This window comes from Miniopterus natalensis, chromosome 3 (genome assembly GCF_054644295.1).
Source record: "Miniopterus natalensis isolate mMinNat1 chromosome 3, mMinNat1.hap1, whole genome shotgun sequence".
Classification (NCBI taxonomy): domain Eukaryota; kingdom Metazoa; phylum Chordata; class Mammalia; order Chiroptera; family Miniopteridae; genus Miniopterus; species Miniopterus natalensis.
Window position 1 is genome coordinate 16,686,428 of NC_142083.1, and position 15,088 is coordinate 16,701,515.

At 39.4% G+C, this 15,088-nt stretch overlaps 1 protein-coding gene across 1 annotated transcript in view; it reads left to right on the top strand.

The window, feature by feature from the left end:
- CDH12 (cadherin 12) overlaps positions 1-15,088 on the top strand; it is a 510,823-nt gene that overhangs the window by 476,864 nt on the left and 18,871 nt on the right. The window contains exons 10-11 of the mRNA XM_087815037.1: positions 1,672-1,925; positions 13,292-13,428. Of these exons, the coding sequence (XP_087671163.1) occupies positions 1,672-1,925; positions 13,292-13,428 (391 nt within the window). The remainder of the gene's footprint in view (positions 1-1,671; positions 1,926-13,291; positions 13,429-15,088) is intronic.

Sequence of the window (15,088 nt, forward strand, 5' to 3'; positions counted from 1 at the left end):
GTTAGCGTGCCATCCTTTACTTTTATTGGCTAAAAGATGAATCTAAATTCCTATCAGGAAAAAGATGGAAATGGAAGAAAATCAATATTCTATGTAAATAGCTATGAGGTGAGCAACTAAAAATATAAAAAAGGAAAAGAAAGCATTAAAGACAAAGCAGATGAAAACATGAGTAAAAACTGGACAAATTATATAAAAGGAAGGGAATAATTACAGGGAAAAGAGACAGATCCGTCTGAATGAAAACTACTGTGAAAAAGATTTTATGTCAAGTCCAAGAGGTATTACTGTTTGCTATACCAAGCTCCATGGAACTGTGATTGTTTTTGAAGATTTCACAGTAATTTTTAGATTCCCTTCTTCCATCAACAGAGAAAACACAGAAAATAACAACGTTGTCCTTGAAAGAGAGAAATATACCTCTTTATTTCCCCCAGGCGAACTGAGGTAAAAAACAGATGGGTCCACACAGCAATTAGCAAGTGTGGCAAGTCCTGGGAGTCACACTAGAGGGAATTAATTTAGAAAGCAGAAAGTGTTAAAGGCCCCAGTAAATCTTTCTGTTAATTTCATGTTGCCTTAATTTTTCGTAGGTGGTTAGAAGTCAGAGTCCTTAACCTTAAAGTTTTCATTTATATAAAAACATCACAGCAACACCATAGTTCTAGAATATAATACTTTCGGTTATTGGGAACATAAAACTAATATTCAGGAAAAAAAGTGAATATAAGCAGTAGTAAAGTTAAAACACAATTGGTGACAGGGGACTTTCAAATACTACATTTCAGTTTTCTTTAATTTTATTGCATATGTTCAAAAACTTAATTACTGGTCAGATAGCCTCACGATGCCTCATAATTCTAGTGCCTGACATTTACATAGCGCTGCGAAAACAAAAGACTAAAGCTTTTCACAATTAACACTGTGCGAGTTGTGTAAATCCTGATACAGTCCTTTTTTAGCGAAAAGACAGAGACATGTAAAAGGGTTTAATATAAAATCATAGTATCGTCAAAACAAGAAAAATAGTCCAAGAAAGAAAAAAAAAAAAAACCACACATTTTGTATAGCCATTATTTTTAGGTGGCATGTAAAGACGATCCTCAGCTTTCCCTGTTCGAGGTTACGTTTTCATCGCTGCTGGATCCACTAGATGTCAGCATCGCTGCTGAATCCACTAGATGTCAGCATCGCTGCTAATTCCACTAGATGTCAGCATCGCGTAAGGGCAGAGAACGTTTCCCCTGAAAAGTTGCTCTTAAACCCGCGCGTGTTAAATCAGGAAGCCCTGCCCAGCACCCACGGGCCCATCTGTGTCACTTTAATGTATGCAACACGTTATGTTAAGCTACCCAGAACCTTCGGCAAGTGGGTGATTTTTTTGAAAGCACCCCCTTGCCTGCTAAGTGAAGGGCCCTGCGGCGCAGAAGCCAGGGGTGCACCCGCTAGGCCCACAGCGAGCGCTCTGCGCTCTGCGCTCTGCGCTCTGCGCTCTGCGCTCTGCGCTCTGCGCTCTGCGCTCTGCGCTCTGCGCTCTGCGCTCTGCGCTCTGCGCTCTGCGCTCTGCGCTCTGCGCTCTGCGCTCTGCGCTCTGCGCTCTGCGCTCTGCGCTCTGCGCTCTGCGCTCTGCGCTCGACCGGTCTCCTCACTTCTGGCTTGTCTCCGCTGCAGCCCTTAGATTTTGAAACGAAGAAGGCGTACACTTTCAAAGTGGAAGCCTCCAACCGTCACCTGGACCACCGGTTTCAGTCGGCCGGCCCTTTCAGGGACACGGCCACGGTGAAGGTGAGCGTGCTGGACGTGGAGGAGCCCCCCGTGTTCGGCAGGCCGCTGTACGCCATGGATGTGTACGAGGACACGCCCGTGGGGACCATCATCGGCGCTGTCACCGCGCAGGACCTCGACGTGGGCGGCAGTGCTGTGAGGTAAGACGAAGAACCTTCCCCCAGCCCCCCCACCCCACCCCCCCAAAAAAAGAAAAGAAAAAATTTTAAAAATACTCTGCCCAAACCTGCGTGAAAATATACTGACCCTGCCTAGAGATTAGGCCACGTGGGAAAGCCGTGGGGTTTGAACAAAACAATGTGGCACAAATCCCTGCAGCGGGGTTCAGAGGGGGGGTGATGCTGGACATGCCCCTCAAGCTGACCAGTCTCCACTGTTCATGTCAAAGGGCTTCAAGAATACGACTTCAAAGGGTGGTTCTCATGATTAATGATAAGATAGCTTATAGCGCCTGGAATATATTAGGCGGTTAATACATTTTCCTAAAATCCCTGCCTCTCGGAAAGTTAGAGCTGGAAAACGATGGTGCTGCCACTGGCAGCCTGCAGCTCATTTTCTCCCTGGGCCAGCCTGTCTGCTGGAAGCCCAGCCAGAGTCAGCCCCTGGGGCAGAATGAATTACAGAACTTCTCAAGTCCTAGACTTGGCCAGGAGCTTCTGTGGACGTAGGCTACAGGGTGGTGAGTCTACAAAGCAAGCTCTGGAGTGTGGAAGTGGAAGAAAATCCCTGTCCCTGCTCCCTCAAACCCATAACCTCCACTTGCAGTACTGAAGCTGAAGCTTGGTGGGGATTACCCTGTTCCGCACTCATACATTCATCCTGCAACGTATTTTTGAGACTTTCTCATTCAGCTTTGCTTCTGTATGTTCAAATTCCTTGCCACATGCCCACATCCCACCTGCCTACAAATATTGGGGTGTGGGACTGGGGTGGGGGGTGGGAGGCAAGAGAATCTGAGTCTGAATATTGCACCTCTAAAGGTTGAAGCTTAATATACAAGAACCAGATCAAAGAAACATTAAGTAGGCTTTTAATGCAAAACCCTGCTCTATTGATATAGGGAAACTATATAGACACATGTATCGTAATATTTTATGCCATCGGGTAATTAATGCTTAAAAAAAAAATGGATCAGCCATAAAGCCCTAGCCTCAACACTTTCATAGCATATAGGAAAAGTCTTAGGCAATGTCTTCAGAGAAAGCAAGATCCGCTCTTTGTGTTCATCTGAATCCATCCCCCAAAGTGGCCCATATATTTTCCTTCTTGAAGCAGGTCTGTGATCTTGTAGAACTCTAAAGAAGACCACTGTCTTGGGAAAGGGAAGACAAACAGCAATGACCGAGTGGCCCTACAGGTCATGTCGAAGGCTGGCTAATTTACTCGCTGGGTTCAAGTTGTTGTTCTGCATGTCCATAAAACAATATGACCCACTTCCAGTGAAACTCCAGAAAGCTGTATTTATTACCAGCGTTTGTAGGGGTGTTCTCAGGAATCTGCCGTGTGAGTAGTTGTTATATATTAACCTGTCATCATTCACCAGTCTTGTTCCTGAAGCCCCTGCATGTGCTGTTGGTTGATAATTGTGAAAGTGGCAAATGTCTGGTGAGTAGATTTACAGGTACTTTCAAGAATATAAAGTTACAGAAAAAAACATTGAAGGTTGTAAAGAAAATAATAAAAAAGTAAATAAATAGGGATTGAAACTCTCTACTGTGCAATAAATGAGGACAATTTTGGGACACAGGGGAACATGTTATTCTTGGGGAACTTGCTAGGTTGTTTAAATTTACTGTTTGTTCTATTTTTGAGGACCTATAAAGAATGATGAGGTCAAAATATTAATAAATTATGATTTAATGGAGTACCTGAAAAGAAAAAAATCAGAGAGTTTATTAGTAAAAAATATTACATTTGGTAATGGTCAGGTGAGAGTTACCACCTTCTAAATATAAGAAAATGATTAGAGTTAAGACCCTGCTGTGAGAAAGGAAAGCTGCATTTTAGAGAAACTCTCCACCTACAAACCCGATTTTTTTTTTAATGTCACAGGAGCTAGTACCTGACAAGTGCTATTTTATGTGAGATAAAATAGTATCCCCAGTCTTAACTTCTAATGGCTACTGACTCACTAAAGCTGTAGACACAGATGGATCCCCATGAGGGGTTGTCAAAAGATAAACTGCTTTTGAATCAACATGAAAGTTGCCTTTCTTCCATGCCCTTCGAGTAAACAATAAGCTTGAATCAAGTCAGCTGAGGAAATACGGGGTATGAATCATCTTTTCTTGGTCTAAAAACGTGTTTGCTCACTTAAGAATGAGAGCGAAAATTGGTTGAGAAAGATCAGCATCAAAATGTAAAACTACTTGACATGTTTATGCTGTTTCATTTTCTTGTGCTTAACTGTCTTTTCACAGGGTTGCTCTGCAAGGTATTAAATGAGGACTGTGTTATTCTATACAACTGGGTATTTATTAATATTACTAATTTATCATCACTGCACACAGCAAAGAGCCATAATGCAATTGCATAAATCGGGTCCAAACGGCTTACAAGAAAGGTTGCTAGTTGCAATGCATCCAGATATGCCCTCTCTGGTCTCTCCTGCCCAGATCGTTGGTATCTTTTTTGTTTCAGCCTTTGGAATTTTCACTCGGTATTATTTTGTATTCGTTTCAGGTGTACGGCCTAAAGGTTAGACAGTCGTATCCTTTACTAAGTGATGCCCCCAATGCTTCAAGTAACCACCTGCACCATGCACGGTTATTATAATGTTATTGACTGTGTTCCCTGTGATGTACTTTACATCCCTGTGACTATTTTGCAACTACCAGTTTTTACTTACTAACTTTTTCACCTTTTTTACCCAGTTCCCCAACCCCCCTTCCCTCCAGCAACCATTAATGTTCTCTGTTTCTATGGGTCAGTTTCTGTTTTGTTTGTTCATTTATTTTGTTCTTTAGATTCCACATATAAATGAAATCATACGGTATCTGTCTCTTTCTGATCTGTTTCACATATCATGGAACCTTCTAGGCCCATCCATGCTGTCACACACGGAAAGATTTCATTCTTTTTATGGCCAAGTAGTATTCCATGGTACATACGTACCCCTGCCTTCTAATCCACTCATCTACCAGTGGCCACTTGGGTTGCTCCCATATCTTGTCTATAAATAATGCCGCGTTGTACATAGGACCGCATATATTCTTTTGAATTAGTGTTTGGGGTTTCTTCGTGTATAGCCCCAGAAGTAGAATCTCTGGGGCAAAGGCAGCTCCATTTTTAATCTTTTGAGGAACCTCCACACTGCTTTCCACAGAGGCCGAGCCAGTCTGCGTTGCCACCAGCAGAGCAGGAGGGCTCCCTTTCCCACACTCTCGATGTTGATTAATAAATCAGCACTTGTTCGTGGGTTTATTAATGACAGCCATTCCGACAGGTGTGAGGCGCTGTCTCCTTGGGTTAATTTGCGTCTGTGATGGTTAGTTGAGCGTCTGTCTTTCCGCATGCCTGCTAACCCCCTGTTTGTTCTTTGAGGAAGGGTCTACATAGGTCCTCTGGCCACTCTTTAATTGGATCGTTTGTTTTTTGTGTTGTTGAGTTGTATGAGTTCTTTATACATTCTGGATGTTAACCCCTTATAGGATGTATCATTCGTGAATATGTTCTCCCATCCAGAGCTTAATTTCTAGTTACTGGTGTCTCTTTACTCTTCTACCTGTTGCCTTTAGATGCACCAATTTTCTGGCCTCTAATGTTCTATCCTTTCACTCTCTCATTATATAGTTCATGGGAATGAGCTCCAGTGAATCGCGTAAGAGTGGAGTGAGTGTAGCCACTACTAGTGGGTTGGGGGGTTTCACAGCAGCAGTCTCTTAAGTTTAGAAATCAAATTTAAAATAAGTGACTCTTTCATTACAGTGGAAATTAATATTTGTTTTCAGTATGAGTGATCTAAGTTACAGAGAAATATTAATGGATGGTTTTGTTCAATGCGTGACACTTTTGTTCCAAACACATAAAAATCTTAGTTATCCTATGAATGAATTTTAAAATAAAATCTAATCAAACTCATTTTGTGCATAAAATGAGAAAATTAACAATTCAGTTTTAAACTGACTCTATGTAAATATTGAATGATAAGAAACTAATGGTGTAAAGTAAAATCTATATAATGAAGGTAAACGTACATATATAAATTCAAAATTACAGTATTTAATAGAACAATTAAATAGTTTATTTTTCATGTTATTTTTTTGTTTAATGAAATTTCTAAACAAAGCCTACCACTTAAAATCAAGTAGGGAAATTAACTAATACATAGAAAGCCATTATGAATCCCCACAAGTAGAATATAATATTTTAAATAATTAGTTACTGGATGTTAATATATAAAAGCCTACCGTGTCCTACTTACAATTATCTTATATCCCAAATCTTATCTGTTCTTCACACTTCTGGAAAAAATTATATAATCAATTGTAATTGATTTTTTTATCATGGGTTTAAAGGCTATCATAAAACTAGTTTTCATTTGAAGTCCCCTCTAATACATCACAAATTTTATTATATGGGCAAAAAACTAAGCTCAACTTCAAAACATGCTTAGGGAGTGAGAAGAAAGAGAGACCCAGCTAATATAGTGGTACCTATAGCAACATGTAAAATTTACTTTAAATATTAAATTAAATGATCAAAATTAAAATTTTGAAAACATTATCCAGTCTTTAGTTTTTACTTATCTAGAAAGATTTTTGTAAGGATTAAATGAGGTATTGGTATAAAATGTTTTATTTTTAAAATTTTTATAGACTTTATATTTTTGGAGCTGTTCAGGTTCCAACCTGCAGCAATTTCCTATATACCTCTTGCCACAACATAGGTATTGCCTTCCCCATTACAAGTATCCCCACCAGAGCCGGCCCATTTGTTGCAAATGATGAACCTACACATTGTAATCACCCAAAGACTGTAGTTTCCCTTAGGACTCACTCTTGGTGTTTTACGTTCTGTGGGTTCGAACAAATGTATAAGGCCGTGTACCTATCATTAAGATATACAGACGATTTCCATTGCCCTAAAATTCCTCTATGATCTGCCTGTTCATTGTTCCCCCCAACCAATCCTTGGAAACCACTGATATTTTTACTGTATACATAGTTTGATTTTTCAAGAATGTCATATAGTTGGAATCATACAGTATGTGTAGGCTTTTCAAATTAGCATATTTCTCTTAATAATACACATAAAGATTCCTCCATGTCTTTTCATGAGTTGATAGCTCATTTCTTTTTAATGCTGAATAATATTCCATTGTTTGTTTGGGATATTTATCCACTCACCTACTGAAAAATATCTTGATTGCTTTCAAGTCTTGGCAATTGCTAATAAAGCTATATAAACATCTCTGTGCAGGAATTATTATGTGGACATAAATTGTTAACTCCTTCCTTTTAATACCAAGGAGTGTAATTGCTGGGTCATATATTAAGAGTATGTTTAGATTTGTAAGAAGTTGCCAAACTGTTCCGTTAAACCAAACTGCTTAAAAGCCTCTGAAGGGTAAACTGAAGTCCAGGTATAAAGGTTTGGGATTCAGATATAAAAGGACACACAATCAGAATGTCACATATGACTTTTTAAAAATGACCAAAACAAATGAGGGAAGCTTAAGCAATTGAGGGAAATAACAATATAGCAACTATAATTTAAATAACATTTGACTATGAGGCATTTCTCTGTTTTAGAGATATATTTTAATATTTCATACTTCCAAATGCAAAGTTTAAGGACAGAAGTTTGCCTTTATAAAGTCATAATTTTGTGTAGTTTTTAGTTTCTCATAAAACAAACGAGAAGCTATGCAAACTATCTAAGATATAAACTTAATTCCACTAAGGGGAAAGTAAGCGTGAGAAGGATTAGAAAACTGTAAATAAATAAAAGGGACTAATAGGAAATTAGCAGCTACTATTTAATAAAGTTTGAGAGAAACATATTGGGATTCCTAAGAAAAAAAGTTAATTGTGACTGTTGATGAAGCAATTACAATCTAAATGTTCTGTTTGAGGCTTAGATTCTCAGAAAAATGTTTGTGGAAATTAGTTGGACTGAATTTACTTTCATTTTATTATGTGCCACAAGACAAAAAATTTAGAAAACACGTTAGCAAGTAAGAGAATATGAGAAATGTTAGCTATTATTATGACCTGAATAAATGAATATTGCCTACTGTGACCTGACTCATTGCTCCTACATCTTTATTGCTTAAAGAAGGCAATATAATATTTTAGAGTAACTGTGACATCAAGTACTTTTTACAAAATGTGTCTGGGCATTGAGGCAGGGTCAAAGTTAGCTTTTGCATTAACTGTGAGAAAGTTACCAGGCAAATGAAAAGTAACAGTTTTAAGGGAAATGCTTACCTCATAAAGAGAACACAACTTTTTAAAAGCATTTCTGAAAACTAATTTACAGAAAAGGAATAAAATTGAATTCTGTCAGGTGGCCTGCACAGATTAGGCTAATGCTTTAGTTTTTTATTTCTGTTCAATTGTTAAAACAGGTTTCTTAGCAACAGTCACTATGCATACTTGTACAAAATATAGATGTTTCATTTTATATAGGTCGTAAATAATTTTTTGGTTTTTATTTGACTGTCATATTTCACCTGCTCAAATAAGTATAACGTAAATTCTTTATTTAAGGATTTTGCTCATTTAAATAGGTGAGTAAGGCCAAATTAAACACTTCTTATTATACTGTTGTGATTAGTTGCAATTAAAATATCATTCCACCCTAAAATTGCATCTGGACTGTCACAAAACCAACATAAAAATTGGTGGTTCATTCTGGGAGGGTATACATCTTAAAAATTATCTGGATATTTTAGAACCCCAGTTCTCTGAAATGTCCAGGAAATGTAAGGGTGGTTCCATTGTCAGTCCATGGATGATCATTTCTTAAAAAATGTCTCCTCATTGCTATTTTGGGAAAATTATCCCAATAAAAATTGGTAGTAGTTGTCTCATATTTAACATTCAGTCAGGCACAGGGATTCGTCAGTCACATAAAAGTAAGGCATCGGGAAAGTACTAGATCTATAGTCTTGGGGTCTGACCAGCTCTGGGAAGATGCTGAAGAGGTTGAGCTGAGTAAAAAATGTTCAGATAAGTTTCAGGAGTTCTCCAGAAGAAGATGGAAGAAGGAATTTCAGGAGTACTCGGGAAGAAAGTGATGGAGGTAAAAATTAGATGCCAGCAAAGAGTGAATGAAGGCCAGACAGAAGCACCACAGTGTGAAATACGGCTTGGAGAGCTGTGCTCCTGGTCTATACTTCTGGGCTCAGGTATTTTAAAGTGAAAGGCTGTGCATGTCACAGCTTGGCCCTAGAACTAAGCATACATTTTAATGGTAGAATTTTTTTTTTTTTTAAATATGTCTTTATTGATTTCAGAGAGAGGAAGGGAGAGGGAGAGAGAGATAGAAACATCAATAATGAGAGAGTCATTGATCGGCTGCCTCCTGCACGCCCCCTCCTGGGGATCGAGCCCGCAACCCCGGCATGTGCCCTGACCCGGAATCGAACCCTGATCGCCTGAGTCCTAGGTCCGTGCTCAACCGCTGAGCCACACCCGGCCAGGCGAAATTTTTTTTTTTTTTAATTTGGGAAGTAATACAACATAATTAGTAATGTGGACAGAGAAAGGAAGGGAAGAATACATAGATACACACACAGGCGCACACACATGATTCTGTGCCAAAGCACATATATCTTCTCTCATTTCATCATTACCACAACACTCACTATCACGCTGTTTGGTGGGTATTATTTTCCAAATATTATAGGAGAGAAAGAGGACAGGCATTAGAAGGGGAACTTCTAACCTGATTGCCCAAGGTAAGTGAAGGCATTAGTATATCACCCTAGTTCCCCTCTGTCCAAAAAGTCAGTGTTCTTCATGTTACATTTCACTGCATCTCAGTGGTAGTTGATTTATAAAATCAAACTCTATGTCACTGTTAGACTGAACTGACTAAATAAATAAATTTGCTTACTAGTAGCATATTGGATTTTCATTGATAGATATATAGATATATAAAACAAAATGACAGACATAAAATTTTATGTACACATAATGTAAGTTTTAGAATTTTTAAATGTTACCAGAAAAACTTAAAATCACAATAAAAAATAACCTGTGTGTATAGTGATTCATTGTACAAAAATATACTTCTTTTTTAATCCGCTTTATAAATTGTAACATTGCTGCACGTTATAATTAACTAGAAGTAAAGTGATCAATTGTCCCAATTTTGTCTGGAACTGAAGAGTTTTCCAGGTCTCAGTATTTTCAGCACTAAAGCTGAGAAAGTCCTTAGCAAACTGGAAAGAGATGATTGTCCTAAGTAAGACATTCTTGAAGCCCTAACTATGTTGCTTTGAAGGAGAAATATTTAGCTGTTAGGCAGGTAGAGAAAATAGAATCTGTGCATTGAATTTAATACAGTGTTTAAATAGCAGCATTCAATTTTGATGTCGATTTTGGCAAATATAAGATAGTTTATATACTTTCTGTGCGTGATTGTCTTTCTTACCCAAGACCCTTTGAATTTCCTCAGCCTAGCTTTACTCATCTCTGTTGCCAAGGACGTGGAATGCTACTTTGCAGATACTCCCCAGTGAAACAAGCACAAATGGTGAAAATTACTTTTTCAATTATTTAAAAAATAAAAATCAACCATTTACTGTCCCTATAAAATTTCTAAACGCATCTAGCAAATGAAGAAATATTTACTGAAGGACATCTAAAATATTTTAAGAATGGCAAGAGACTGTGGCACTTGACACAGGACCTGATCCTTCCCTCCCCCTCCCATCTCCCAAATCAGCTTGATAGAAAACCCACTCTGGGCAAGTGTGATTGAGAAAACATGTTCCTCTCCCCTCCATTCCCAGTAAGAGAGAGAACATCCTACAAGGGGGGGCAGGATGCAGCATTTCTCATCCCCTCCAACTCTGAGTTTCAGAGGACAACTGGTGAGTGTGGCTGGGAGGTGGACAGCTTATATCTCCCACCCAGCTCCACTTGTAGGGCACAGGCTCTACCCCTGGCAGGCAGATAATATGGGGCTCAATCATTCACTCCATTTTGCTAGTTCCTGGGGAGCCAAAATGAGAAGACCACCCTCTGCCTTCACCCAGGGTCAGGAGCAGTGGCTCGGAGAATTTCCCAGGGTTATAGGAAGTACATAAGACTAGAGAACTCAGAAACTCTTCAGAAAATATATGCTTTCCTTTATTTTTTAGCTTTAATTGACATAAAATCATAAAAAGCAATAATTATAACTTTTATTGGGCCTCTCGAATGTTTTTCCACAATTCCCAGCAACTTATAGTCAGTTCCCCACACAAGCTCCACCGGTTTGCTACTGCTTTTGCAGCTTCCCGAAATACCTTTCCTTCTTTCTGCACTTTGTCTGCCTCACTCTCCTCAAGAATTCCTTTGTAGTCTTCTAACATCAGCCAAGTGTCATGTGCAGGAACCAATTGGTTTGTCTGAACCAATAGGTTTGACCTACGTGTCTTCTTTGCACACTGTAGTGTCTTCTTTGTTCCTCTAGCAGGTGTTGAAATCTGTTTATATGTGTCTGCCCAACAAGATTCTTCATTGGTGGGATTGCACTTTATTGATTTTTATATGTCTCAGTCCTAGTAACAGTGTCTAGAGCATAGTGGGCACTGAGCAAATATTTACTGAAATATACAGTTGAACACAACCTACACCAACATTCTTTCAGAAATGCTATAGTCACTGAAGAGATTCAGTAGCAATTTTCTTCTTAATTTAGGCCTGGGCCCAATTGACTAAAGGTTCTGGAAAGGGCCACTGTGAGAAAATGCTTTCTGATTCAGAAAAGGAGATTAAGTGATAGGGAGAATTAAGATCATTATATCCTTTACTCCCTGACTTTCAAATGTGCCTTCATTTGTAATTTTTGAGAACTTTCTTATGAGACAGGACACAACATGAAATCATGAGACATCAATGCATTCTCACCCCTCAAATCACCAAGAGAATTATCAAAGGCAGATTAACAGTATGACTCATACCTTGATCCTATAATACTCAAAAATATTCTGGTTCAAAAATCAGTAACTAACAAATATTGACAAGTAGTTTTGCTTTAGCACTGAAATGGTATGCACACGGCCCTAGTTTCAAATAACCAGCTTGTCAAAAGAATATCTTGCTATTTAGAAATAGGTACCGTAACTAAATTACCATGATGAATGGATAGATGATGTCATCTGCGTTCAGCCAGTTGGTAACGACCTTGCCTTCATTCAGCTGGCCAGAATAATGGTGATAATATATGGTGCACTGAGCCTTTCCGTTAGCAGAGCCCTTTCATGCAATATGTTTATTTAAAATTGTAATACTATATAATAATAATTATGAGGAAAACATTGATGACCTGGTTCAAATATCAGCTCTAAAACTTTCTAGCTATGTGAACTTGGGAAAATTTCTTGGTGTCTCTAGGCTTCAGTTTCTTCATATGTAAAATGGGAAAGTTAATAATACTCACTTTTAGCACTTTTGTGGGGTTTTAATAAGTAAGTATACATAAGCATTTGCAACAATGTCCAGTACATGGTAAGATTTCAAAATGTCTGTTATTATGATTGAAAATATATGTTTGAAAATAGTAATTTATATGTATATATATATATATATATCACTATATGTCTCTAGTTACTTAAAGATTTATATAAATTCAATTTCTGTGGTTTTATTCCTTTCGTTGGATTTTTTAGTCCAGCTGCTTCACACACAAAAATGGCAGTGTTTGTTATTACCAAGAAGGGTAGCTAATAAAGAAGATAAAAAGACCTTATTAGCCAAGGTCACTGGGTTTTTTTGAAACGTGTCTGATCCTTAGAGCAATAAACAACAATGGCCCTTTTATATGTGTTTTGGGGAAAGATTTCTGTGCATTTGCCACATTGTCAGTTTAAAAGTGTCCCCTCAGTTTTCTTAATGCAATACCTTTTTTCTATCTGTGGAAAAACAGATTCTACTTCTGCTCTGGCCTAAGTCCTTTGTAGCTGTTTGCAGATGTCTCCCCTACCCCGAGCTCTCCCAAAGCTACCATTAAGGCATTTTTTACTGCTTGAAAAAGTTTTAATATTCAGCAGGTTAAGGAAACCCGTGGTCAGCTTCAGAATTTTAGTCTCTGCTGAGCTTTCAAGGTGTCAAGACCCTAAAATAATATGAACAGCAGGAGTCCTAAATCTTTCATTATTTCTCATTTCCCCTTGAGCATACTGACTTTGCAATAAAGAAGCTGTCATTTACACTCTTCTTTATTGCGAGGTAGGTAATAGCTACGGGGAGGAAAAATAAGGAACTGTGTCAAGTTAGCCTGACTGCCATTATGATTCATGTGTAATCATTGCCCATTTGCATGTCTCTTGTTATACTGTTGTGTGCAGGTACTTCATAGATTGGAGGAGCGATGGGGACAGCTACTTTACAATAGATGGAACGGAAGGAACCATCGCCACTAACGAGTTGCTGGACAGAGAGAGCACTGCGCAGTATAATTTCTCCATAATTGCGCGTAAAGTTAGTAAGTATGGCGCGGACGCAATCAATGGGACGCTGCGGCTTTTGGATTTAACACTCTTAAACGAGTCCCTGCCGAGGTGTTTTTCATTTTTGGACTGACAGCTGAGCGGTCCCCTGGGGGAAGTGAGAAACCTGTTCCTTTAGCTCCCAGCGTGCGTCTGGAGAGGTGGTGACAGCTGCCAGCGCGCCCTGATGCAGGGTGGCAGGAACGCCGGGCGCTGCATTCCCCTGAGGGGCCTCGCCCCTCCACCCTGCGCCCTCAGAAGTCCCCCACATTCCCCACTGCGCTTCCACAGAGGATCCCCGTGTGGGGTTGGGAGCTTCATTGGCCAGGCGGGAGGAAATAATTATAACATAAAATTACCCACTCCGAAAGATTTTCTGAAATTGAAGACAGCATTTTTAAAACCGTCCCTCGTCCTTCTTTCTGCTTTCATTAGAACGTAATTTTTAAATGAATATCACTGTGGAATATGCAGGAGTTTTAAGTACACTTCTTCAAAGAGTCACTCAGCATCTATAGGATGGTTCAAAGTGATTCCTTGTGTTGATTCCTGCTTGGTCCAGAAGCGAATCTTCTAGACTGAGCGATTATAGGTCTTGTGTGGCCAGACAATCAAGGACATTAATCACAGCTTCTTAAGGTAACTGATTAGGTGGGGGTGGCGCCAGCTGGCTGTCAATATAGTTGTTTGTAACAAAAGTGTATCTTTCTTTCCAGTCCTTCTGCCTTTGGTCTCTTGAAAGATTTGGGGAAATCCCTTCTGAGCTTTTGCTGTTGCACTTTGTGCCTCTGGTGCAAATACGTTGGCAGCTAATTTCACCTCTCAATGCGGGCGAAGAGCTAACTGTGAATGTTTTCTGTTGGAGGGCTTTTTCATCAATCTCAACTCAGTGGGGCGTAAATAAGAAACAGTTTTGTTTATCTTCAACAACTGCTTCCAAAAATGAAGAGTCAGACACCGATTCCCAGGCCTCAGTGACTGCTTTAGCTCATTTCATTACCTTTAGGTTATTCTGAGTACTCAAGGTAAAGCCTACTGTAAAAGGAAATGTAGCCTCCTGTAGGTTGGAACAGTGACCTGTCCTGGGAGAAGGCTGACTACCCTGAGGCTGCCATACGGAGAGGTCACATGTCGGTGGCCAGGCTGACCGTCCCAGGTCAGCTCCGCCTTCCAGCCGTACCGGCCAGTGTTCTGTATGTGAGGGTGAAACTCTGACCTCTTGTCCAGGCCACTTGCCAGCTGAAGACCACAGCATAGCCTCTGTCGATGCCATGTGAAATGGAATGTATACTCAGCCAAGTGCTGCCCAGATTCTTATCCACATAATAGTGAGAAATACAAAAAGTGTATTTATTTCAAGCAACTACATTTTGGGGCCATTTCTTGTTACACAGCAATAGATAGCTGCAGAACTCCATGACACAATAAATTGGAACTACAATTCTTTGCTTGTGGGGATACAGATTCTCTAGTCTGTTGGAGTGGAAAAGAGATAGGGGATAAAAATGCACAAATCTCTCTTATCTGCCCCCATATAGTGTTTGGTCATCACTACATCTATGACTAAAATAGGTTGGCAGTAAGGCAGTTGCCCAAATACAGTACTGTTTTCTCCTATGATTTTTTTAGTTATTTAATGGGGGGTGGGCGTGGGGG